Source organism: Lagopus muta, chromosome 23 (genome assembly GCF_023343835.1).
Source record: "Lagopus muta isolate bLagMut1 chromosome 23, bLagMut1 primary, whole genome shotgun sequence".
Classification (NCBI taxonomy): domain Eukaryota; kingdom Metazoa; phylum Chordata; class Aves; order Galliformes; family Phasianidae; genus Lagopus; species Lagopus muta.
The window spans coordinates 351,126-378,812 of NC_064455.1; the positions used below are offsets into that span (position 1 = coordinate 351,126).

At 46.1% G+C, this 27,687-nt stretch overlaps 1 protein-coding gene across 5 annotated transcripts in view; it reads right to left on the bottom strand.

The window, feature by feature from the left end:
- ARID1A (AT-rich interaction domain 1A) overlaps window positions 1-27,687 on the bottom strand; it is a 75,937-nt gene that overhangs the window by 13,792 nt on the left and 34,458 nt on the right. For all 5 annotated transcript variants that reach the window (XM_048968805.1, XM_048968804.1, XM_048968806.1 and 2 more), the window contains 9 exons: window positions 22,293-22,505; window positions 21,167-21,631; window positions 19,895-20,008; window positions 4,431-4,671; window positions 3,955-4,044; window positions 3,085-3,252; window positions 1,727-2,042; window positions 336-481; window positions 132-241 (listed from right to left, as the gene is read on the bottom strand). In XM_048968805.1, coding sequence (XP_048824762.1) covers window positions 132-241; window positions 336-481; window positions 1,727-2,042; window positions 3,085-3,252; window positions 3,955-4,044; window positions 4,431-4,671; window positions 19,895-20,008; window positions 21,167-21,631; window positions 22,293-22,505 — 1,863 coding nt within the window. The remainder of the gene's footprint in view (window positions 1-131; window positions 242-335; window positions 482-1,726; window positions 2,043-3,084; window positions 3,253-3,954; window positions 4,045-4,430; window positions 4,672-19,894; window positions 20,009-21,166; window positions 21,632-22,292; window positions 22,506-27,687) is intronic.

The following is a 27,687-nucleotide window of genomic DNA, read 5'->3' on the forward strand; positions in this document are numbered from 1 at the left end:
CTAATGGCCAGCCTGCTCACGGAAGAGGGCAAGTCACCTTGGGTTTCTCTCGGGAGGTGCACTCCCCACTGGATCCGTACACTGTGTCATTAAATACATACATGTATATTAAGAAAAAAAAAAAGTTTTACCTTTGACTTGGATTCTGCTTTTGGGGTCCCATCAGCCTTATTGTTCATTTTAGTTGCAGGAGTTAATTTGACATCCGCAAGACCCATCATTTCAGGACTTGCTGCCATCCCTAGGAAGTTACAAGAATCCATGACACTGCTTTCCAATCCAGACCCGTGAAGTCACCCAACGCCCAGCACTCGGCACTGGCACACACCGCTTACCTGCCGAGTTGTTAGCCATATTTCCACCCATGGGATAAGGTGGGCCCTGGGGGTTGATCATGCCAGCCATGCTGTTAAGTCCCTGTCCGTAAGGAGGTCCAGTACCCATCATTCCTCCTTGGTTCATGTTGGGATAACCAGGAGGCCTGGAAAAGACGAGGAAGAAACAGACATTTACTCCAGATTCAAAGCATTCACATTGTGCCTTCTAACAAAACAGGCTGACCAGAAGAAGCCTTCTACTCCAGAAGTTGACATTCAGCAAGTGAACAAAGATTGGGTGCTCTTTGAAAGCTTACCCACTGCACAACCTAAGCCTCACTCTCAAAAGCAAAGGAGATGCAACCCATTAGGAAAGAAGGACTTCAGCACTCAACAGTTTGACCTCTCATCTTCATTCCCTAACTGAACTTGCTTTCAGGTCTGAAGTCATCTTCCCAGGAAAGAACTCATCTACAAATACTGCAGCATTGTGCACGTAAGCAACAATACAGCACTGCTACAGATGCGCAGCACAGTGCCCCCCAGATTTAATGGCTATTTTTCTCTTTCTGATATCCACAAAAAGCACATTACAGCACGTGTGTCATAAAACCCCCCACACAACTGTCCCTCAGACACATCAACCAAAAGGACGCACTTTGATGCCTTGATTGGTGTTTGGGAATTGACCTCCTAGCAGCCATCAGACAGAAGATCGCAGAAATAAGCTTTAAGACAGGATAAAGAGTACAACACCTAACCAGACCACAAAAGCATGTAAATTTAACAGCTTCACTGGGGGGAGCCTAACGTGTAAGCTAGTTTGTGGCTCTCATGGCATTCTGGTAGGCCACATAACAACTGCTCTGAAGCATGCAATTAAAGCAAAATAAAACACAGAAAATAGCTGTAAAGTTCAGCGCTGAATTCCGGCTCCTTTTCCCATGGCTGCCCATCAAAGCCCTAAAAGGAAGAAGTTCGATACAGTGGAAAAGCAATGCCTTCGTCCAGACAAATGCAGCTGGATAGATGGATGCTGCTTGCTAGATGTATGGGCTTTACCACACACACACAGCAGCATTAAAATCACCCACCCCACAAAGCAGACCAGAAAGCCGAAACAAGTTAAGGAAAAACCAAGTTAAACAGATTTCATCCATCAACATTAAAAATTCCCTAAGCAGGTCATTAACAATATATTAAACTACACCACTTGTTCAAGCTTAAAAAAAAAAAATAAACAAAACAGTTAAGATAGAGGAAGAAGACTTCAACAAGGTAAATCTCTACGGAAGCATACGTTCACTATCACCCCAACTTTGGGTTACTGCATGCATGACTTTGAAACCCAGATACGACACAGGGAACGCACTGAGTATGTTCAGACCAAGGGAACTTTCATGCCTCACCTGTTCTGGATGGAGTTGGCAGCAGCGTGCATGGCGGCAGCAGCCGCTTCTTGTGCTTTGCGATTCATGCTCCCTGGTGGGGGACACATCCCTGTCCCCACCTGAGGAGGCATATTTGCCATGTTAGGTCCATAAGGTCTGTTCCCCATGGCTGCGTGGCTCATCCTCCCGGGAGGAAGCCCGCTGTATGGAGGCACACCGGTCTGCCCGTGCATCTGGCTCCCTGCTGCCATTGGGTTCATGCTTCCTCCCATCCCGGGACTGGGGTAGTTGGCATTGGACAGAGCATTGTAGTTTGGCTGCCTGGGATAACCTCCTAAAGAGATGAAACAAGGGGAAGTACACTGTTCAACTACTTACTTCATGAATCACCATACAAATCTTCTATCAGCAAACACTGAAAGATCACTAACAGAGATGAGGGGGAGTCTTAACACCTCTACAAGAAGTCAAAGCACTTGAATAGAAGCCATGTAACACGTGTTTTGACACAGCTAAGAAACAACACTGATTCTAAAGCTGACTGATACTCTCCCAAACCTCAGCTGACCACACTGAGCTAAACGGTCCAGGACGAGATGTAAATAACTCACTCAACCCTTTCCAAAACATATAACAGTGTGCATCTATCTATCCTCCAGAAGACTGACAGGGAGACAAGGCTGAGTCAGGGTGGGGAGAGTTGGGCAATTCAATTTCCTCTTCCATCCAAGGAATGAACTTTCATCCACCAAAGCTGAAATGTTACACTCATTTTCCCACTCTTTAAGGGGAAATGTCACCCAGTAGTGTCACGACCACCCCTTGCTGGGAAGCTTAACGTCACCTAAGCCAGAGGAAACATCTTACAAGCCAAGCTGCCTGCTTGCCTCAAATGTTCAGAGGCCAAAGGACTGGTAACAGTTGAACACAGTTTCAGGTGCTGGAACACTGGTAGTTATAACGCTGGCACAGCCTGCAGATGCTATCTCACCACAGAATTCACGTTATCAGGTCCAGGACGAGATGTAAATAAACTCACTCAACCCTTTCCAAAACATGTAACACACAGCTCTCTTCCCCTCTGAAGTTATCTGGCTCTTCTCTAACACACTGGAGGTGTTGCCTGTATCTTTCAAAGAGAGAAGGAGGGATCCTTCATTTACAACTAGCATTCAAATAACATCTGCCATGAATCTCAGCATAATACTCAAAGCACAAGCTGTTCCACCTCATAAGGAGTGGACTCTTTTGCATCACCCACGCATTAAGAGCAGACAACTCAAAACACGTTCTCCAAAGACAAGATATTGCCACTGACAGAGGCCTTTCCCACTTGCTGCGCTCAGTTTCCCCTCGAGAAGCTTCCCATGCCTCACCTTGAGGTCCGTACTGCCCGGCCTGGGGTCCATAGCTTCCCATGGAGTTCTGCTGGTATGGCCCCATTCCAGCGTGCATCTGTCCTCCAGAAGACTGACGGGGAGATAAGGCTGAGCCAGGCTGGGGAGAGCTGTACTGGGGCATCTGAGGATTCCTCTGCAAATAACCTGGTTACCCGGGGAGAGGAGCACCCAGTGAGCCAATTACCCAGAGGTGCCACTGGACACATGTATCTCAAGCAACAACAGTCCACAGGAGCCACTAACAGAACCCTGCCAGCACCAACTGACACACATTTTACAGTCATTGCTAGTAATCCTAGCCACTAAGAACATACTTAATTTCCTGTTTTAACCTAGGAAAAAAAAAAGAACTTAGCATTACAGGAACTGACAGTAAATTGGCAAATTCTGAGGATCATCTATCATTTTCAGAGTGTTTTTTTGTTTGCTTGCTTGTTTTCTCTGAGTGACATCTACATACTTTCAGACTGACATTATACATTCATTTTCCCCTATTCTCATATAAGGAAATGCCACCCAATATTGTTATGACCACCCCTCATTTTGAAGCTTAAGGTCACAGAATTTGGGCAACTAACATTTGTAGAAAAGCCTTGGAAAAGCCAGAGGAAACATCTCACAAGCCAAACAACAAACTTGCATCTAACATTCAGAGGCCAAAGGACCACTGACACAGCTGAATGTGGTGCCAGGAGCTGAAACACTTGCAGTTTAAAATGTTGGCACAGCCTTTAGATGCTATCTCACCACAGAATTCATGTCACCAGGACAGGTAATTTTTAGCTACATATCTAGCTTTATAAACAGATTTGTATCATTAGAACTTCCACAGCCCAAACCACACACCTCGATCTTGCGCTATGCTTGACTGGTTCATGGAAGGATGCATGATGCTGTCTGACTGGCCACTGGGTGGTCGTGGTGGCATCTGATTGCCTGCACCACAAAAAGGAGAGTGGTTAATCACAAGAATTGCTTACCACAAAATCAAGGATGCAAGAGCGTTAAAAACCAGAACTACAAACAGTTTCACAAGGGCATTTTGGCCACAGTGAAGAAAAACAAGAGCAAGATCAGCCACACTAACCCAAGAAAATGACAATGCTGGTTTGTCAGCTATCCCATTCATGTGACTGCATTCAGTATATGTTACAGGCATTGCAAAGGGAAAAAAAAAAAAAGGAAAAAGAAAGAGATCACAAGCTGTTAATAGCCACATAATATTGACACTGGCCAGTTTCTTCCTGCTGACCATCTTGATTCTGTCTCTACGTGCAGGAGAGAGTTGAACCAAAAGATCACTAGGTGCCAAGCAGCATTACCTGGTACTGCAGCAGGTGAAAGTGGACCAGAGCGGGACTGAGCAACACTAGCTGGAGAACCAACAGGGGATGGGGAAGGTCCTCTGATGCCTGGCAGGTGAGGAGAGGTATGTGGAGAGAAAGGAGACTGAGCTGGGTTACTCTGCTCTCCTTGACTGCTGGAAATCCCTGATGTGCTTACTCCAGGGCTCAGGGCTCCTTCTGTACCCATGGGTAGATCATCTATTGAACCAGACAGGTCCTGCAACACACAAAGAAACAGATCAGCCATCAGCAAATAAAGAGATACAGGACTACTCTCATATACCACCCTGAAAGTGAATTTCTCCCTTAGGCATACTGCAAATTGAAATCAATCAACTTAGCTCGTGTCATTGTCAGTAATATGGTTGCTGAAGACCGAGGTAACTGCTGAATGTGTTGTATCCTGCTGCCTGCCTCTGAACCCAGCAGTTCCCTAGGTGGTTTGATGAATGTCTGCTGATGGTCCAAACACCTATCTCATTCTCCTACTTGCTTCTTTTAATTCAGTGTAGAGGCAAGAAACTAAAAAATGCATCAACAGTACACATAAAGCTGCATATGGAGAAGGTACTCAGTGCAATTATGACATGGAACAGAAACATGGCTCAGTCTCTGAACAACAGAAAACTCCTGCCTCACCATAATTAACTCATAAACCTCATGTGAGCTGGGAAACTACTCACTCAAGATGAATAAAAACAAACTAAAGAGATATTTCAAAGAAAACTGTAGAACAGTCTTCAGGGTTTCCACTTCCCTTTCTTCAAAGATAGCAAAATCTAGCATGTACAATATTAACACTCAAAGTTCAGGACTTTTTTTTTTTTCCTCTCCCCAGAGAATACCTTTCATGTTGCATGTATCAAGCACGTGAAAGGAAAGCACCAAAACCCAGCATGGCTTCAACAAGGGCAGATCTTGCCTGACCAATCCCGTGGTGTTCTATGATGGAGTGACAGCATCCGTGGACGGGGGAAGGATGATGGATGTCATCTAACTGGACTTCTGCAAAGCCTTTGACATGGTGGTCCCTCACCACATCCTTCTCTCTAAATTGGAGAGGTGTGGATTTAAAGGACAGACTGTTCGATGGACTAGGAATTGGTTGAGTAGACACAGTCAAAAGGTTGTGATCAATGGCTCTGTGTCAGGGTGGAGGCTGGTCACAAGTGGTGTCACTCAGGGGTTGGTCTCGGTGCTCTTCAACATCTTCATCAATGACACAGATGATGGCACTGAGTGCACCCTCAGCAAGTTTGTGGAAGACACCAAGCTGAGCAGTGCAATTGACACACTGGAAGGAAGAGAAGCATCCAGAGGGACCTGGACAGGCTGGAGAAGTGGGCCCGTGAAAACCTAATAAGGCCAGATGCAAGGTGCTCTGCTTGGGCCGGGGCAATCCCAGGTGTTTCTACAAAGCGGTGGAAGATCTCCTCGAGAGCAGCCCTGAGGAGAAGCCCTTGGGGGTCCTGGTGGATGAGAATCTGGACATGAGGCAGCAGTTTGCACCTGCAGCCTATTAGGCCAACTGTGTTCTGGGCTGCATTAAAACAGGGGTGGCCAGCAGGAGAGGGAGGTGATCGTCCACCTCTGCTCAGCCCTTGTGAGGACCCAACTGCAGCGCTGTGTCCAGGCCTGGAGCCCCCAGCACAGGAAGGACATGGAGCTCTTGGAGCGGGTCCAGAGGAGGGCACTAAGATGAGCAGAGGGCTGGAGCAGCTCTGCTGTGAGGAAAGGTTGAGGGAACTGGGCTTGTTTGGCTTAGAGAAGGCTCCAAGGAGACCTCATTGTGACCTTCCAGTACTTGAAGGGAGCGTATAAACAGGAAGGGGAAAGACTGTTTAGATGGGTGAACAGTGAAAGGACAAGGGGGAATGGTTTTAAACTGAGACAGGGGAGGTTTAGGTTGGATATTAGGAGGAAGTTCTTCACCCAGAGGGTGGTGAGGCACTGGAACAGGTTACCCAAGGAGGCTGTGGATGCCCCATCCCTGCAGGCATTCAAGGCCAGGCTGGATGTGGCTCTGGGCAGCTTGGTCTGCTGGTTGGTGACCTGCACACACAGCAGGGGGTTGGAACCAGATGAGCATTGTGGTCCTTTTCTACCCAGGCCATTCTAGAGTCTATGAAAAACCTAAAAAAAGTTGAAACCTTTTATTGCAACAACACTCACAGCAAAGCAACAGTGTCAAAAATCAGTTGGCAAGTCTCGAAAATGGGGATACTCCCAAGTATACTCCAAACACAACTGCACTGGCTGCTTGCTACTCATCAACTAAGTAGCTTTAGCTACTCAGAGTCAGCCTGGGGTAAGTAAGAAAGGAATGGTCCACAGAAGAGTAAGACAGTCTGTTGTGGCATGTTTGAACATTACACTCATAAGTTACAGCTGCTCCAGCAACAAGTGCTCTGGACTGAGCCCCGAAAGGCATTTTAAATCAGATTTCTCTCAACAGAATTCAACTGACCAGCACAAACAGAACCAACCTCACTGAAAAAATCGGGCTGAAAAAGTGAGAACACTGATAAGTCACTGGGACGCCCTGGTCTCATTTACACTGCCTGGACGATGCCTTGTTTAACAGCAGTTCTGGGAACACTGGTAACTCCCTGCAACACACAAGGACCTCAGACACAAGATACTGCAAATGTATCAGCCTTCAGAAGCAAGAGCTTTGACCACACCTTAGAAAGCAGAAAACTGGGGTTACAGAAGATAAAAACAATCTAGGAAATACCCAACAACCTCACTGCACTTGTTGAACAGAGAGCAACATTCAGGAGGACAAAGGGGTGTGCTGGGGATCAGCTGCACCACTTTCAGTTGCCTGCTGCAATAGGGCAATCTTGTCTATTTTACAGAAGTGGTTAACAGTGTTTCTAAGAAATGTTGGAAAGTGCTACGTTTGAGATGGAAATGCCCGTCACTTGAGGGGAGAACTTTGTGCATAGAATGTCCTTCCCCTCCTTCCATCCCTGCATCTGATTGAGAGAGAATTTCCTTTACGGCAGTCTCAGGGTACATTTGCTTATTTATGAAGTATTACCTCTCTGAAAGCTAACAAACACCACCTACTTTGTTTTATTTCAATGAAAGGTTAAAAAAAAAAAAAAAAAAAGAAATTACAGACAAAGCCTAAGAACTGTGCCTATGAGATTTTGCACCTTTTACTACTACCCTCCTAACCTAGCGCCAGAGGCACTGCTCACTTCTGCAGCTATGTGGCTTTTTACCTGGACAGCTTCAAGAAACTGAGGAAGCTATCTCAAATGGCAGTAAAGGGAATAGTTTCAATATTTTGCATTAAAAGGCATCAACTAACACAGCCAAGAGCAGAACTTTCTTCTCCTGTCTGCAATCACTACCTAAGAGTGATGTTATTCAGCCTGAACTTGAGCCACCATTGTAAGGTGCACATCATGGATGCTCCCTGGCCAGTGAGTGACGAGAACATCCAGAAGCCAATCCAGTCCAATCTAAAATTGGTTTTAGCAACCACTGACATTTCCTTTACTTAAAGGCACTTTTAGGCTAACTTAACAAATGTATACAAACACTTTTCATCAGCAATGAGATGGAACCGGAGGCCAAAACACACTGCAGCTTTCAAATCCACAGCACTTCAGAGCAGTTAAATCTTCAGACCAGAGGGGCAGAGTCTACAGCTTCCTAAATGAGAGATTTGCAGGCTCAGAGGAAAAGCACACCACAATGAAAACATGAGGTACAGGGAGCTATGAAGGTAAAGCACTGCATTATCAGAGTTGGGTGACACACTTCTGCCAGAGGAGTTTGCCTGCAGGACCAGAGGAGCTGACCTCCCCATGCTATGAGTGATGTTCACACATGACCTGGGAAGAATAAGAAGAATAAGAAGAATAAGAAGAATAAGAAGAATAAGAAGAATAAGAAGAATAAGAAGAATAAGACTTTGGCAAAGCCAGGCATGACAATATCTGCAGTGTATAAAATGAAGCAATGGGAAAAACTGGTGGAATACTAACACCTAAGCAACCAGATAGCAATCTTCAAAGCTGATGTCTTCAACTTCGCCTACGCATCAAAGCTTAACATAAAGACTGCAAATCATATAAAAACATTCCGTTTTAATTAAGTGGGTTAATACAGGTTTGCTTCAGACATGCAAGCGAAGGCCTCTCTCTACACTGCTGGCATACCACCCTGAACCTTGCATGCACAAAAGGCTAGCCTTCCAGCTGCAAGGATTTGGGTCAGATACCCAGATCATTAGTTTACAATAGCTAAAAATGAAATTATATGTAAACTTTCCTTGGATGTTAGGACACGTGTGAATGGAAAGAAAGCAGTATGTTACCCTACAGTATCTTTACCCTACAGGCTTGGGTGGGAGTGGCTGGAAGCTGCCTGGTGGAAAGGGACCTTGGTGTGCTGATGGACAGTGGGCTGAATATGAGCCAGCAGTGTGCCCAGGTGGCCAAGAACACCAATGGCATCCTGGCTTGGATCAGGAATGCTGTGGTGAGCAGGACTGGGGAAGTCATCCTGCCCTGTACTCAGCACTGCTGAGGCCTCACCTCGAGTGCTGTGTTCAGATTTGGGCACCTCAGTACAGAAAGGACATCGGAGGTGCTGCAGCAGGTCCAAAGCAGGGCAACAAGGCTGGGGAAAGGCTTAGAGGATATGGCCTCTGAAGAGAGACTGAAGAAACTGGGGCTGTTTGGTCTGGGGAGAAGGAGGCTGAGGGCAGACGTTATTGCTCTCTTCCAATACCTGAAAGGTGACAACAGCAGAGCGGGGTTGGTCTCTTCTCACTGGTGACAGGATGAGGGGGAATGGCCTCAAGTTGTGCCAGGGTAAGTTTAGGTTGGATATCAGGAGAAACTTCTTTACAGAAAGGGTTGTTAAGCACTGCAATAGGCTGCCCAGGGAGGTGGCTGAGTCACCATCCCTGGAGGTGCTTAAAAACCGTTTGGATGTGGTGCTCAGGGACATGATTTAGCAGGGGGTTGTTAGGCTATTATGGTCATGTCATGGTTGGACTCCATCTTTAAGGTCTTTCCCAACCTGAGCAATTCTATGATTCTATGACTCTTACAAAATATTAACTCATTAAAGTGTATTTCAGCTTTTGAGATGTTTAAATTTTATGAATTGCAATAATACAGCCATTTTCCAGCAAAGCAGTGCTCTATCAGCACAGCAGCATCTGTGTTATTCAGCAGTGCTGAGTTTCTCAGAAGTGCAATTCCTACATGTGGAAGGAGAGAAGCAAAGACTGCAATGCTTACATGCAAGCAGCTCAGCAGTAGGAGCTGTTTTCCACCTACCAAGTCATTTTCTCAGGATGCCAAACATCAAGGCACCAAATGGTTTTCTAACTAAACCTAAAGACACCCTCCAGCTCTGATATCTCATTTACTCAAGTGCACCACAAACTAGGGGTAAAAGAAATCTCTCAGTCTCCCTGCAAACCACTCTAAGGACAGTCAGAGCACAGAAATCTTAAAAAGGGAAAACCTCGTTGAAATAACGGAGACCTGCTGCTGTCAGTGGGTTCTGGATCGAGCCAGAAGAGGAGAGGGTCAGCAAGGTTTTCTTTGCCTCCCTAAGAGCATCAGGAAGGAACCTGAAAGACACTGCACCGCAAAGAGGGCTCTCCTCTCCTCTCCTACTGCACGCGCAGCCAATGGAGCCAAGACAGGAGGTGAAGCTCAGCAGCAGTAACTGCCAACTTGAAGGAAACGTCAGGGGCTGGAGAATTTCCTCACGTGTTTCCAATGTGGTTTTTATGCATTTTATTGCTCATCTGCCATGCAGATCAAAAACGCTGGAGGGATTCCAACTCTTTCACACACAATCTCACACTCCAAGCTGGCTGAAGCCCCAAAGCCTGAGTTTCTTCACTTGAAATACTGCCCAGTGTTATTTTGGGATGTGACCTGATAGCGGAAGCCCACAGGGACCCTGAGACGATAACAGTTCCAGCTGCGATTGGCTGCCCATTTCTCCCTGATGCCAGCATGGCTTTGTCAGTGCTGCTGACAAACAGGGACTCAGCAGCTCACACCTTCTTCTCACACCACAACAAAACCATGCCTGAAATCACGCAATCTGGTACCCAAGGAGGGGGCAGGGAAGTTCAGCTACCTCTGGGAGAGGGCTGCAAGTCCTGGCACAGCCAGCTCAAGGGAGCTGCTTAGGTTATGCTGGAAACAGCAAGATTTCTTTTACATGAAAGGGGGAATCACCGCTGCACTATCAGATACGAGCTGATTTGTTAAACAAAGATGAAACAATGAGAAATACTTGTGGTCAAGGTAAACAAAACCCCCGAGGAGGACAGATTCAAGGCTCCCAGGCCCATCCCTCCAAACTGTTAGAGGAGGAAGACTGACCAGAAAGCAAATTGATCTTCCCACTGACGGCTGTGAGCCTCCTACAGCGCTCCCCCACAACCTCCAGCAAGTGCATATGAAAGCGTGGGGGAAGAGGGAAGGAGTGCAGGCAGACTGACACAACGGTAGGCACTGTCAGATCACTAGATAGCACTCAAGGAAATCATGAGCTGGTGACAAGCATGTGGTGGAGCTTATAAAATCTGTAAAACAACCAGTTGCTTCCACGAAGATGCTTACAAGCAAGACCAGAGAACAATGGCCAAATTTATTCCCCAGTTCTTTCTGAAAGAGGAAAAGCTTATTGGCTTGTGACTAATTGAAATACCTACTTTCTGTTACAATTCCATTCACTCTGCAGTTTAGTTTCCACTCATGCAACATGTATCAATGCTTAAAAATCACAAGCCTGTCCTCTCCTTCCCCTTTACTTCCATACCCAAAATACCTCAATCGTTTCTATCCCCAAAATGACACAGCTGACTGGCAAGCCAGAATCTCCCTGCTATTCTGGGGAAAATTGACAGACTTTTTCTCCCTTTTAGAGCATAGACAAATTAACTGTGCATCTTACACCCCAACAGAGCACTGCATGTCTGGGGAGGCCATGCTGTGCTCCACCAACAGCACAGGTCTGCACCACATCCTTCAGGTGCACGGGAGAAAAAGGGTAGAGACCAAACAATGCACATCTTTAAGCTGTCAGTCTATCCATTATTGATTTGAGTTCATAAATATGCACAAACTACATGTACACTTATCCTTTTTCACAAGCTGATCAAGACAACTAAGGACTAATTGAATAGATTCAAAATGGAGCAATACGAGTTTCACACAATCCTTGACCACACACAGCTTTCCTCCACTGCCAGCCACCTCTCAGCTCTTACTCTCTGAGCTGCTGAAGGGTTTGCTTTCAGTGTAAAATACAAACATGACTTCCACCTGGCAGAAGAAATGGAGGATACCCAGAAAGATGAGCGCTGCTGTCGTGTGAGCTGCACAGTGTACTTCTGCGATTTATGAAAGCTATTCCAGCTTGGGGCATTGCCTCCTCTACTCCCTGCAAGCAAGATGAGACCAGCAACAAGAAGGAACACAGAGTTCTAATTCTACACTGAAATTGCTGGCTTTGGTCCCACACCTTTTTCTTAGAAGTTCACACTCTGACCTGAGCAGTCAGAGGGTTCTCAGGTTCTGCACCAAGCTGCTGTGGAGAAAAGCTAAGTTCCCAGTTACAAAACTGAGCGCACATAAAAACATTATGGTTCTGTCACAAGCCACTTCCTTGTCCAAGGAGGCCTTAAATAATGAAAAGAGTTAGACTTTCACTACTGCAGGAAAAATCAACAGCTTGGTAGAACAAGGAACAGGAGGGTAATGCTACCAAGGCTTTAGCCTTTGCTCAATTGAGTCCATTTTCCCTTTCCTTATGAGGAGTCTAAGCTCCTCTCCGGTGTCACTGCTAACAATAACAAACCTAAGATGGGGACTAGAACATGCAGGGGAGATTAGTGCAGTTTCCTTGCTCAAAAAAGAAGTCGAGAAGCTCCTTCTTCCAGGCTGCCTTTAGAAAAACTGGTAGAAGCTGCTGGCTCTAGCTGCACTGCAGGAAAAAGCGTTTGCAAAGGAGGCTGTCAGGAGGAGGTGCTCAGCGTCACATAAAAAATTTTACCCTGATTGCAAAAATAAGCTGCTGTTCTAATCCACCTCAGCATGCCTAGGTGAGTCGGGCCACTTGGCAGAAAGCAAGTCCAAAACCAAAAAGGCAAGAAGACAGACAACGTGGTGCTGGCTTTGCTTCATTCCTGCAATGGGAGACCTGCAGAACAGCAGCACTGCTACGGCAGCAGCCATTGATTTTTCAGAGGTCAATACTCCGCTCCCACAGATCTGCTCAGCAGGAGCTTTAATCACATCTAGTGCTCCTACTCTGGGCCTGCTCTCCTTCTTTTCTCCCTCCAAATGAAATTTCTATAAAGGGGGGAGGAAAGGGGAAAGAAAGGGGACTTCCCTCCCCCTCCAAATGCTGAACAGATTAACAAATTTCATATTCTCTCTCTTTGGAGAAGAGAGATTCAAAGCTGTAGCTGCAGCACAAAGTACAGAAGGAGTATCATGATTCATCCACAGAACAAGATGTCGCTGAAGGGAAAACTCACTGCAGGGAAGCCAGGGAGCGCTGGGTGCTGAGCTCTTCTCCAAGAGCCTGGGAAACACAGTAGAAAGCTCTGCTCCCACTTAACCCATGGATAGCTGCTCAGCTTCTAAAATCTTTCCCAGGTTTTTCTTGCTACAACAAATACTCCAAGCAACAGTGGTAAATGCAAAGTTCGGCTTGGCAGAGCCACATCACTTTGGCTCTCACAGGGGCTGGCCAGGCCACCCAGCAGCAGCATGAGGAGAGGGTGAATCTTAAGCTTCAACAGTAGCCTCAACCCTGAACAGGCTGCGGGGAAGAGACATGCATTACCACAGGCACAGTGAGCAGCAGCATCATAGCTGTATCAGAAGATGTCTTTGGCAACACCTATTTTTTTCGGAGGGTGCTGGGGATGCAAAGGGCAGCAAGAACTACCACTTGGCCACATCAGGCAGAAGGGCTACCCAACACCAGCCCTTGGGAAGGAAAGAGCAAGTGGGAAACCTGCATGGCTCTCAAATGACAGACCACAACCTGATTATTTGCAGAGCCTTTGTTTTACTTCCAGGGGCTCAGATGGCATCTTCTGCTTCAAGTGAAGACAAAGCCCAGAGCATATAACAAGTTTAACTGTCTAAGAGGCAGCAGCTACCTTCTGACTGCAGCCATAAAGATATTCCAACCCCACAGTAGTGCTCACAATGGAAGGCACTTTCCAGTTTCTGACGACTTCAATTTAAACTCCAAAGCATTCACCCGCATCTCTGCATACAAAGCCGCCAGTGCCATCAAGCCAATCACAGGAGTTTGGGTGGACAAAGAAAGCAACACAAGCAGGAGTTTGGCTGCTGTGTCTGTGGAGAGACAGTGGGAATGTGGCTCCAGGGGCCACGGCCAAGCTCCCGACCCAGCGAGCATGGCAGAGCGAGAGAAAGTGCCTTCATGGGCTGCAGCACCCCCCCAGGGACCTCTGACCTAGGCAGGACAGGGGAACTGAAGGCAAACTGCAGAAGAAATGAGGAAATTCTGCTCAGAGCAGCAGGCCTGCAAGGGAGGCACAGCCCTGGCAACCCGCACTGTGCCACTCACTGATGCACACTCTCTACAACCAAAGAGCCAGGGGTTGCCAGAACGGTCAATTCCTAGAGATGGCATCTCCTGTCAGTTCAGCAAATTTTGCTTTCTTTTCCTCAGTCAGACTTGATTTGAAACCACAATAGAACCATTGCACAACACCTCTTCTGATTACCATGCAGGCCTTGCTTGAAATCTCAGCGCCAACCTCACATCCACGAGAACAGTGGCACAAACCCAACCCAGCAGCACTGCCACTGCCACAGCTGAGGGGCAGGCACAAGCCATGACCCATGCCATGGAAGCAGTTTTCTCCACTGCATTTACGATTGTGTGCATCTCCAAGACAAGTCAATCCCAAACGCCAACATGACATTAACAGGAAAATGAATCCTGTGAATTTCAGGCTCAGATACAGAAGTGCTCACATGAAGCGCAGTGCTTTCAGCAGAAGTTCAATGCCTTCACTTATCTCTGCAGCCACTCCTCATAGTGCACAAGGTCGGCTCAGCATGGCCTGTCTCTCCCTGCATGGTTTGGGACTTGCAGTGTGGTTCCGTTGCAATGCCAGGGCAGAGGGATGTGACTGATGCATCCAGTCGCAGGCTGACTGAGGCTCCCATGCTTTTTAAGTGGTCTCCAATAGCACCAACTCAGCAACAAAAGTGAAGAAAAAGCCTAGTTTCCCTGCCCTACAAGAAGCATGTTGGAAGTGTGTTTGAAAGCAGAGGCTCATCTTGCAAAGTGTGTGCTGCAGCAGTGGTAGTGCAACACATGCGCTACACTTCCAGGCTGCAGCACCACAGGGGATGTGTGCGACTGAGAGCGTGGACCATTCTTCAGGATCCAACATCAGAACTGCTCATCCTACAACAATTTCCTGATTAACGCCCCCCTCCCCCATCACTCCAGCTAAGCCAGAGTCTGCCTGCATTAGGAACACAGGATGCTCAAATCCCAAGTTAGCTGTGGCCGCCATCCTGCCCTCCCACGAGACCCCCGCTCTGCAGTTCAGCCTGCAACCGAAATTGCTCTTAAGAAATCAAAAGGCTTTGGGCAGGGGAATCTGCACGAGGCGCACAGGCAGGAAGCAGAGCTGAACTGCTGACAACAAGAATAGAAACAGGAAACGAGCCCAGCACTGAGCACAGCGCAATCTGCTGCCAGCTCTTGCGAAGCTGAGCCGCCCCAGCAGCACTGTGGGGTTTCTGCAGGGACCCCTCCCTGAAGGCAGAGCACTCAGGGCAGCCTGGAGCTGGCCCAGTTGCACGCAGGCAAGGAGCTCCTCCAAGGTGCTTGGGTGAGTTCGGCTCAGACCCAGAGGAGATGAGAGCGGCTGCCACTGGACAAAGAGCAGAGCAGCCCTGAGAGGGGCTCGCTGCAGCAGCTCGATGATCGCAGTACCTGGGAGCAGCACCCAGCACTCCCCAGACCTGTAAAGGCTGTGGACAAAACTAGTTTTTAAAAAAACAGCCTTGCTTAAGAAAGGACACAAAAACGATTGCCAAAATCATATGCACCAAAAGAATAGAGAAGCCCTGGTCAGGACAAAAAACATTTGAACTCCACAGATCTCCATAACTTGGGATAGAAACCTTCCTACCAGCAGAAACTGGAAGATACCAATCCTATAAACACTGGTGCTTCAGGTCCTGTGCTCCTTGGGGCAAGCCCCCAAGTGCCCCATGTGTCCACTGATGCCCAGCCACCAGGGCCTGTAGCTATCACTAATCCCTCTCCTGAGGCAAGGACTATGCTCAGAACATCAAACACAACCAAAACGTAAGCAGGAAGTCCCAGAGAGGAAAAGAAAGTGACTGAAGCCACTGAAGAGATTCAACTATAAAAGTTTCTTCTCCCCTTCCCCAAAAGAAAATGCCAAAAGGAATGTTTTCAGAAAAATTCCTTGAGCCCCGCTATCCATAGCAGCCCTGAGGTAGTTTCTCATTGTATGTCAGGCTGCTGCCACGATTATTTCCAGATCAGGGGATGCAACTGACAGAGTTTGACTTTATCCCACTTCAGGTACCCACAGAGTGAGAGCTGAAATGACCTCCCTGTGAGACCCACAAATCCCTGCTACCCTTGCCAATGTCTCCACATTCAGAAATTACTTCAGAGGAAGAAATCAAACAAAAAATATCCTACAACTGTGATACCTTTCCTCTCCCCACAAAATCTAATGCTGTGAAATCCACACTACAAAGATCCAAGACCAGAGCGCAGATGCATGAGTTAAACACAGATCAGGAATTTGTTTGCAGTCGGTTGAATTCCTTCCTCCCATCAACAAGACACATTTCAGTCCTGAAGCCAGTGATGAACAAAGCTGAAATGCTTTGAATGAAACTGAGCAACAGTTCCCCAGTGGTGAAAAACACTGAGATAGAAATGATTCCCACTCCACAACAAGATGGAAGTAAGACACTCAGGAAAGGAATAGGGATTCTCCCCCTAGCTACACAGTATGTCAGCCAAACAAACTAAAGACATCCCATGTTCTACTCCGCATCTACTTCAGAGACACCAGAAACTTGCACTCGATAGCCCATAAGACAAAGACCAAGGCAACATAACAGACCTGCTGCTTGCTCCATAACAAGATACAAAATTACTCCGAACAGCCCCAAAATTCCAGAGATTTTTGCAGCAGAACCGACTTCAATTCAAACCCAAATTGATGTCCTAGCACCCTGTTGGCTTCCCCTTTTGCCCATGCTGCCAGAGCACCTTCCAAGTCTAAGCAGATGGTAATTAATAGCTGGAAATATTTTACTTCCACTTACTCAATATCCATGTTGCAAAGGTAGAGGCTCCAAATAAACTGGAATACGACTTGCCAAGAATTCTTTGCTGAAAAGAGAAGACTGAGGAACCTCTTGGGAGAATAAGACTTATGCTATGGATTACTATTCCTCTATTACGCTCGGACACAAAAGTCTACACTTTGCTTCTCCCATACACAACAGGAATCTAAGTTTAGTTGGACTGCAAGCCTGGCAAGAAATTCCCGAGGGAAACAGCAAATTCTTCAGAGAAATTCTTCATCCTGACTGCTGTAGGAAAAGAGTACCCAGCCAGGACACTCGCAGATGCATTACTCTCTAAAAGGCATCACTGATTTCAAGCTAGCAGCAGTCTTTTCCCCCAACACAATAAGTATAACCTTCAGGAAAAAAAAAAAAAAAAAAAAAAAAAAAACAGAAATATTTAGGCTAGGACAGAAATGAAAGACAAGATATTTTGCTACTTAAAGGTGTTCAGGCAAACCACTGGAGAGATCAGTAGTTTGACTCCTAAGCTGTTCAAACAAACATCATCAAGAAGTTTTAGTTAGTGACACAAAACTCATTGGAAGGAAGGGTATCTTGAAGACCAGGACGCAGGGAGACCAATGTGACATTTCTCATTGTTAGGTAGGTCCTACGAAAGCCAGCAACACCTGACAGCAGTTCAACAACTTGATAGTGCCACCAAATCAACGCTTCCATCTCTAGGACATCACAAAATGACAACTATGTCAGCCAAATATATATTTCTGCCTTTGTTGCTTGAAATTTCAGCATTAATGCCGATGTATAGTATTAAATGGGTGACAGCCACAGACTTGTAAAGGCACTTGGTACATAAATTTAACACTTCACAAATACATACCTAAAAGCAGCAACCTCTTTTTCCTAGTGATCTGTGTTTAATTAAAGATGATGCATCGTATGATTTGCCCAGATTCCAAGATACCCAGTGAGTGGTTCTTCACAATGCCCACTGAGGCTTGGAAGAGGACTTAACTCCACAAAAAATTAAAAACCCACAAACTATGATGCTGTAAGTCATACAGAATGGCAAAATAGGAGTCTAAGAATCCTCCCAAGTAGGATAAAACTTTCTAAACCAGACAGAATGAGTAATATATAAGGAAGAGAAAAGAAATTGCTAACACCCTTCCACGTAGCTCCTCTGCTTCTAAGCACCTCTAGGCCACGTTTCCTGCAAGACATCCATCACTGAAACTAAGAGCTGATTTCTGTACACCTCAGAGGTCCTCTTTAAGCCATTGCACAGCATCACTATCCAATGCATTCTCAGTTTACAGACAGGAGTGCTGGTGCTGCCCTACAAGAGGACAAAGAACTGAGAAACACACAGGTACACACATACACATATGTACCATGCAGTGTTTTTTGCTTACTGAAGAAGATAAAGCCCAGAAGCACGTGAGGGCTGGGTAAGCTGAACACTGCTTCATTTCCTAAATGCTCATGATTTGGTGATAAAGATATGAAAATATTGTGACTGTAAAATCTGTTTAATACAGAAAATAAACTTGAGAGATGGCAGATACTAAAAGCTGGAGCAAATTTTTGTGCTCTGGATTTCTCTTCAGAATATCTGAGTATCTGTTGAGAAATTCGTTAGCATTAAAAACTTCTAACCTGGGTAAGTTCCCTCACAGCAGAGATGGTATCTTTCCTTCAACTGCTTGGGAAAAAGGAAAGCTTGAAAGGGCCAAACACTTTATACCACAGGCTATAAAACAAACTCCCACTTGGTGCTGAGGAGCCACTTCTGCTAAGCAGAGCAGCTAATTCCTATAATCCGAGTCAGAGGGCGCTGATTGGTAGGACTCACGAAGGCTCTACCAACAATGCTACTGAACAGGACTTCCACCCTTTCGGAGCTAAAGCAATTTCTTCAATTACTTCAGTGGCTTCACTTTTCCTACATTCTTTGCCAGAAGATAGGTCACATGGACGAACTTGTGGAGAGGCAGAGTGGAAAGAAACGTGCTATTAAAAAGGCAAGGTCCAAAATTTAAGGGGGGAAAAAAAAAAAAAAAAGGTGGTCCCATCAGGTGGTCAGAACTGGAATCACTTTGTATTTTGGGTAACAATTTGTACTCACAATCCAAAGGAATTATTTCAAGGGGTTCACAACAAAGCTGTTCTCACTGCTGAGTACAAAAATAACTTCGCTATATACACAGCTCACTCTCCTTTGCAGAGTGCACCAATGCAGCAGAAAACAGACTTAGCCATGGCTAAATAAATTAAAAAACAAAAACAAACAAACAAAAAAACCTCACTCACTTCCTACTGGTTAGAAGTGAAAGTAACCAGAAAAACAGAAAAATCAGAATCCAGCATCTCAAGTTGCTGTTGGAACTTGTGCAGACTAATCTAAACGTCTGACCCTCCTCCATTTCCTTTTTGAAGTTTGAAGCCAACGTTAAACTCTTCTGGCCCAAATCTGCTGGAAAACTAGGCACTCATCTCATACCCAACTGTTCACTCTGCATACTGGGAGCAGATTTAGATGGAGAATTACATTTTCTTTTTCGTTCTGTCAGCTGATCTTCCTCACTTCAGGTACTAATAAACTTGTTTTTTTGTTTGTTTTTTTAATCAATTTGGTCAGATTAGAGCAAAAAACCTTAAATCAGCAGCATGAGGTTCCAGTGACAGTTCCACAGCCAACAAACAACCAACGCAACAGTGGGCTAAAGAAACAACAGAATAAAATAAAATGAGACACCTTTTCCTGAAGGTCAGAGCCCTACTGTAACAGCAATTGGGTACTTCAGACACTATGAACAGAAACCTCAAGAAAAATCTTCTGGCTAGAACACACAGACCAGAGTACTTAGGGGTAAACTTTACTCTCAGATCCATTACTTTTGTAAATTACATTTAATCTCCAGTGGGAAACCATAAGCTAATGACTTAGTAAAAAGCACAGGCAGTCTCTATCATTCCCATTTCCACGTGGAATACCACCACTGCTAATTTATCCTGCTGTGCTTCTCATTGCTCTCGCCCCGTTCACTTGTAGAACAGCTCACCACTCACCGGCAGGCTAGAAGGTCGGGACTGAAGATTCAAGTTCATATCCTCTTGCCCTTTACTGGAAGCCATTGAGGGAGCAGATGATGTCTGGGAGCCAAAAGATTCTTGAGATAACTCCTGGAAAATTAAAAAAAACAACCCCCCAAAAAATCACAAATGGGAGTAAAATAAAGGCTCAACTGGAATCACTCCAATATATTTTCACATTGTGGAAGAATTATGTATCCTCAGTGACATTTGCTTAAATCAGGAAATAGGACAGAAAAGATTTGAAGCGAGACTACTGTTCCACAGACTGCCATGATGAGTGCTGGGTGTAGAACTCCAGATCACAACAAAATAGTAATTCTTTGCCTTTTCCTTATTACTGATAGACCCTGAACAACACAGACTGTGCTGGGAGACTGCCCACTCAGCTTCTTGATTTTCTAACACCACACAACAGCTATAAGTACCTCTTTACACAAATGCTGCAAGTCAATTAGAATTCCCTAATTTTAAAAAGCTACTTTTGACACATTGCAACGTTTGCTTAAAGGTCTCAGCTAGCTTTTCATGACTATTAGAATATTATTAAATATTACTGAAAATAAACACAGCAAAAAAAATACGTTTCTTATTTTATCTTCAATTCCCCATGCTTCATGTTTTACCTCTCCCCCTTAAAGCAAAGCTTTACATTTAAGAGCAAACTCTCCCATCTACGTGTCACTCTGAAAACTGTCTTTCCAGGGTACGTCTCCACTTGTGTGCTGCCTTCTGTAAACGCCTGTGAAAAAACTCCACCCAAGCAGCAAGGAACCCACGGAGCTTTCCCATGCTCAATTCCTCTGTATGATCAATACACCTCCTGAAGTCTTGGGATCAGATATAAAAGCACCAGGAAATAGGGTTGTTTTCTTTGAAAACTCCGAAGTGCTCTGCTATTGTGCCAAATTAAGTGGCTCTGCAGACCACCTGGAGATCTTCCACAGACCACAGTGTGAAAACCACGCCACTATGAAATCTTTTAGACCGGCACTGTCGATGAACAGCATTTACTTGCAATTGGTCTTTAGAACTGCAGCACTACTGCAGCTCGGCCTGTTACCAACGTAACATTTCTGAAAGAGATGCAGATCTACACACAACGGAGAAGCAGCACATCTATTATTGCAATCATTTCAACCAGCTTGTCAATGCATACTTCTACTGGCTTAAACCCACCAAGAAAACCATTTGCCCAAGTTTCTTAAAAATTGCTTAGAGAAGGAAGCAAAGCAGGAGACGGCCTACCTGAGGAGGCGGGAAGCGTTGCTGGGAATATGCAGGCTGCTGCTGCTGCGGCTGTGACTGAGGGTATGAAGACGACTGCTGAGAAAGAGCCGAGGAAGCTGTCTGCTGAGTTTGCTGCTGCTGCTGCTGGTAGGGTGACTGTGACTGCTGCTGTGAGTAGGGAGGCTGATTCTGTTGGTGCTGCTGGGCTGTGGACTGCTGCTGAGGATATGGAGTTGGGGACTGCTGATGGGGCGGCTGGGACTGCTGCTGAGAATACGCAGGCTGCGATGTCTGAAGCTGTGGAGCTTGAGACTGAGGCTGTTGCTGCTGCTGATAAGAAGGCTGAGAGTGAGGGGTCTGGGATGGAGTCTGCTGAGAATACGGAGGCTGCTGCTGTTGGGGATGAGGGCTTTGCTGGTTGTAATATGGAGTCTGGCTTTGCTGCCCATATGCGCTGGGACCCTGCTGTCCGTAAGGTGGAATCTACAGAAGAGGGTAGAATCATACCAGTTAAGGAGTGATTTTACATACACACAGTCATATTATGCTCAAGAAGAAACAATTTGCAGACCTGTGCAGAGCAGTTAACTGGGAAGGTACATGAAATGTCACTACTTATGTAAGGAAACCTCCCAGACAGTATCAAAAGTCACTTGTGCATGACATTATTCTCAGCAGTAAGAAAATTTTAATAGGCACCATAACTAAATTTTTAGGGATCCCTATCTGACCATGCTTCGATGACATTAACATCAAAAGGAAAGAAGGCTTGCTCCACAAAAAGGCAGCCTTTTGTATCTTGTTAACAGTCCAGCAGGAAGCACTCAGTTCACACAGTGAGCCAGAACTGACCTGGAAGTCATTTCCACTGCAAGAAACAGTTCTGTCGTTAACAGAGCTGTTAGCAGTGGTGAGTGTATCTCAGTCGCCTCACTATTTATTTTTCCCTTGGTTCTGACTCACTGCTCTGCTACTGCCTCTTGTGGAAGGAAGGACTCCACCTGCAGCCTCAAGAAATGCCATTTCACCTAACCAACCAATTCCAACCCGATGGAAGGTGGTTCCTTCAAAACACACAGTATTTTCTTGCTCCTCTACCTGCCCCTGCTGCAAACAGAGACTTACAGAACCTTGGGTGCTCTACCTGTTGCGCATACGAGATGCTGCCCATTGTACTTTGTGTCCTGCTTTGCATTCCCATGGGATATCTCTGGGGAGTCTGCGGCCCATAGGGCTGTCCTGGATAGCCATGTCCTTGCTGTGGCCCTGCCTGAGGTCCCTGCTGTTGTGTGTAGGGGTTGTTTCCTCCATATGGCTGAGGCCTCATCTTCCCCATCTGATCCATTGGACTTGAAGGCTGCAAAGCAAATTGTGACACACAATATACACCCAGCTGCATACAGGCATTGTTCACAATTTAAAAAGAAAAAAAAAAGAAGAAGAAAACTTCACCAGGTTGGTGCAAAGCAGCAGAAGCCGTCTGCTTCTTTGTGGGTGCTACAACCCACAGTTCTATTCTGAATACAGCATGGGTTCCAATGCCATTTCTAACAACAGATATCTCACAAAGAACAAACGCAATGAGAAGCAGTCATTTTATGCTGACATATCTCCTACGGCCAGAGGACAGGAAAGAAGGTGGCAAAGACCATTAAGAAAGATGAATTATCAATATAAGTGGCTTTTCCCCACAGTAAGCAGCAGTTTAATATCCAGATACTCCACAACAAGGTAAATTCACTCTGAAAATTTAAATATTCACAAGAAACACTTCTTCTTTCACATATAACAAGGTCTCCCAAAGCACTACAGGCTGTTAATTTACACCTATGCATTTCAATTAATCCATATCGGTGCAGTAATATTGGCCACACTACTGATGTTCATAGACTGCAGTTCTACTTTTTATTATTATTATTTTTAACATGTGCTTTGTGTCTGCTGCCTTTTGCAGAATACAGGATTCTAAATCAAATTTCTTTAGATGCATGAAAAAGTACTGGTCAGCCTTGAATGTCAAGTCCATAAGTCTTGGAGCAGACGCAAGAGTAAATGCAACTTGAGTAGGCCTGCCTCAGCTGCACTACCTCTGCCTGCAGCTGAGACATAGGAACAGTCAACCAAATTTCCTGAAAATACTGTAAGCCCCAAAACACAATGCTGCTACTTAAGCAGCAGCATTACTACGCTAAAGCAAGACCTGCCATCAGCCTGCTTTGGCATAGTGACCTCTAAATGAATCCCAGCCATAGTCTTTAACCTCCATCACTCCCAGGGAATAAGGAATTTCACTGATCTCTTGTCGACCTAACTAATACCAATTAGATGTTTTCTACCACATCACCATGACAATGGACTCTCTATTACAACGTTGCTTCCTGCAACTAGCCCTGGGGTGGTATTTGCAGAGATCCACCAGCTCTTGCTGAGATCAGGTGCTTGAGGAGTGGCACTACAGGCCTGCACAAGCAAACTCACACAAAGCCAGCTCCTGCTGGAAGCATAAAGAATTCCAGACACTAGAACAGTATTTCAGTTATGTTTGCAGAATCCACCCTCCCAGGAAAAAGTTCATGCAGTATGCTACACTTCAGAAAATCCTACCTCAACAGCCAGCACAGCTTGAAGCCCCAACACACAGACCCTGACAGCATTTGTTTGACCAGCTGTCTGCTACTTCCAGCCTGCCAGGCAAGCCCAGCTTCGAGCCCACGCCAAAGAGAAGCAAGCAGGGGCTCCACAGGGAGCTCGATGCACTCTTGTAGGGCAGCACGAGCTGGAATTTAGCAGAGGGAATTTAGTGGGGATGCAGGCAAAGCACCCCACAGTTGGTACAGTGGTGCTACCACCCAGCTAAACCAGCTCCCTTAGAGCCATTTGAACCAATAAGGCAGAAATCAATTAGGAACCAGATCTGAGTTCCCTCCAGTTCAGCCCCAGACAGCCTGCAGCACTGTTTGCCATCTTACAGAAGGCATTCCAGGACAACCGTGTGCAACACACCAGCATGATTCTCCTAAGCCAGTTTTACAGAGATGCGACCCACCACACTCCTTTGTGCCTTTTTTTTTTTTTCCCACCCACTTTAGCTTCATATATTGATACTGAAACAGCTCTTAAGAAGTTTGTGTTTAATCTTCAAGCTAACACCGCCACTAGAACTGAGGAGCAGCATGGGCTGAGGCTGCAGCACCTCAGAAGATGGAGTCCCAAGAGCCCAGGATCACCTGTGTCGCTGCCTCACCGTCAAACCCACCCAGCACATCACCAGCACCTCCGTGGGTTTCACCTTTTCCCTCCTCACACAGTTTTCTTCGCTGTCTTAAAGCAGTACGGATGACTACTTCCTTGCCCCCACAGCTCACTCTTCCCACAAGAAATGCACCAGCGCAGTTCTGCTGCTATCTGCTGGAGAGCAACTTTTGTTACTGACTGCTCACTGCAGTATCTTTTCCCTTTGTCACCTGTATCCCCCAGATGTTACCTCATCTTCACAGTCTGCTAGCAAGGACAGCTTCTCAAATACATCCCTGTTAATTCTGTTGCTGTTGCTGTTGTGTTTAAATGTGCACGCAACACATGCTGTCTCCTCTGCAGAGATTTTCTTGTCTGTGGTCACCCACAAGGATAAGAAACAAGGTGAAGACCCACTTTTCCGTGGCTCTTACAGGAAACACAATGACTGTTAAAGAAAGAAACTTTTTTTCCAGCTGTGAAGAAATTTAAAAAGGCAACACAAAACCCAGACAATATTTTGAGGACGTGATCCAATCATCGCCCATTGCCCAACAGGGTGTGCTTTCAAACACCACATCTTTCAGCTGTGGCCGTAGCACACAGAGATGCTAAAAACAAACATGAAGAGAAGCACTCTGAATTACAGCTTTACAGGTAAAATTCTCCAAGCAGAGAAATGTAAATGCCAATTCATGTCTTTCAAGTGAAGGAACTATTCCGTACACACGGCCTGGACTTGCTGCTTACCACAAGCTAATTGGTCAGGGCCGTCCTGCCCATCTCGGGCAGCAGCGCTTCATTTTCCCCCACCAAATCTCCCATTAAAGACACACATCTATTTCACTAACAGGGCTTTAACTACTCTTGTCTTAGCAGTGCCGCTCTGTTGTCAGGAGCTCGCCATCAGGAGTGCCACTCCAATCTGCTATCTCAGCCCTTGTTGGTAATTTAACCACGTGTGCCTCGAGAAAGGAATGTTCGAAGTCAAAATACAGAAGCTGAGCTCGATCCATGAGCTCTCATAAAGACTTTGGGAGTGGAGGTGGTGCAGAGCTGCCCTGCACACCAATGTGTATGAGACGGAGAGCCAAGAGGAAGCGAGCCCGCTTAAGAACACTCCAGGATAAACAAGGAAATACCAAACCCTGACTGCAAAAGGCGGGAGACACTTCTCTGGACTGATACATGGGAAATCCTTTCAACAGGAAACCACAGGAGTAGATTACTGTGATTACACTTCAAAAGCAAAGGCTCCACCACAGAGCGACATAATTGAGATAAAGTGTTGCTCCTTGATCACTGAAGTCCAGACCCCCTGCTTACACCTCCTCGCATTCATAGAAATTGCCTCTATTCTCCCTTCAGTCTCAGTAGCTCCACTGTTTTACAACACTGTTAGGCACCAAAACTTGGCAAAACACAGCTCTGTTCCCAGTCAAACTTTAAAAAGCTAAGCTGTTTTGTACGGCATGAAATGAAAGCCACCGAAAACCAACATTCCAGACGAACTGCTGAGCTTTCAAGAAAATTTAAAATATTCCTAGAGTAAGAGCTTGTAACAGCAAGCCCAAAGCAAGCCGCAATGGCTGAGTTAAAAAGCTCTCCAAGCAGTACCTGCAATCATAGTGTCGGCCCCAGTGCAACAGCACTGCAAAAACCCACACTTCTTCCAAAGCATGCCAGGATGCTGGGGCTGTGAGCAGGTAGAGATGGGAAGGCACAGAGTGGGGCCCCAAGCAGAGAAACAGAACGGCAGCCAGAGGCTCTGCTTCACTGCACAAGGAGACAGGTGCAGCTCTCCTTAAAAATAATCAAACTGAACAAAATAAGTGAAAAAAAACCCTAAGCAGATGAGGACTCCACAACAAATTCTTCTTAGGTTTTCTCCTGTAGAAGCAAAGTTTGGCTTCTCCAAAGAGCAGCTTGCTTGACTTGGAGGGGACTTGCCTTACAGTCCTAGCAGGAAAAGGAGTAAAGAGAAGAGACAAATCCCACTTTGGGAGCAGAGCCAAACCCTCTGCAGCCATACAGAAAAAAAGCAGCTCTGACTTTCTTCATTGCTTTACTACACGTTTGTATTTTATTAGGCCAGAGGAAGAAAAAGGAGAGCTCCTTACTGAACTCTCTGGTTTCAAATCAGCGTCACTCAGCTATTGGCAAATGCGGGTATTGGCCACAATTGGTTTCCTCTGCTGCCCCAAAATAAAAATAAAAAGGCCAAAAAACTAATTTAAAAGGCACCGAGCTCCCACCTCAGATCCAAAATCTTTTCCTGACCATGTTTGTTGTCCATTTTTTTGTGATAAAAAATAATAAAAAGTGTTGCTAGCTGTTTAACCGAGAGAAGCCCTAATTGATTCCCACAGTAATTAACCTGCATTTTACCTCGGAGAGTGGTAGTTAAGGAAGTCGGCACTGCTATTTATAACTCATCTCAAATTGAGGGCAGACTGCCTAAAATCTAACACATCCCAGCTGTACTCCTGTTTGAACTGGGGCCAAGGGAATTTTTTAAAGCAATCTTGGCACCGAATGAATGACACCAACAGTATGAGCACGCGTGTGGTTGTGTTGTGGTGACGTAGCACGGAGGTGGGATGGGAAGGGGGGCCAGCACGCCGTAATCCCTCTCCCGAGCACAGTCACCACGCGTGGCTCCAGCCAGGCCACACCGGAGACGCCCACCACAGCCAAACACAGGAAACGTCTTTTCCTGTGGAATGCCTTGAAGTGAGAAGCACATGGCTAATCTGCATAAAAGCAAAGCCACGCCACCCTGCCAGGAAGGTTAGTGCTTGTAATCTCTGGCCACAGAGCTGGCTGCCTGCAAGGACTTGGACCTGCGCCTGATAACCCAGAAAGAGTCGGGAACAGATGGGCAAGGACCCCGGCAGAAACAGCGTGGTGCACGTGACTCAGCACATGGCCACGAGCACAAACCATTGTTTGGCTGCTAGCGGTACAAAGGAGCTGCCGGGCTCTGTCAGCACTGCTCCAGGGGCAGCTGCTCCCAGACCATCCTGGGGCTGCTGGCACAAGGAGCACTGAGGGGCTGGAAGTCACTGGGATGAGAAGATGCAAGTGCAGCTGAGGCCGAAGGCCGTCCTGCGAGCTCAGAGCAAACTGGGCCTGGGTGGGAACTCCCACATCCTCTGGAGCTACCAACGGCTCTGGTCACGCCGAGACTCCAACAGTGGGTAAGGATGCTTGGTGTAAGAACGCGGAGGCCCCAACATCCAGCACCATCAGCACACATTCACGGTGCTGCAGGGACGAGGGCTTTAATCCAATCCTCCCCCAAA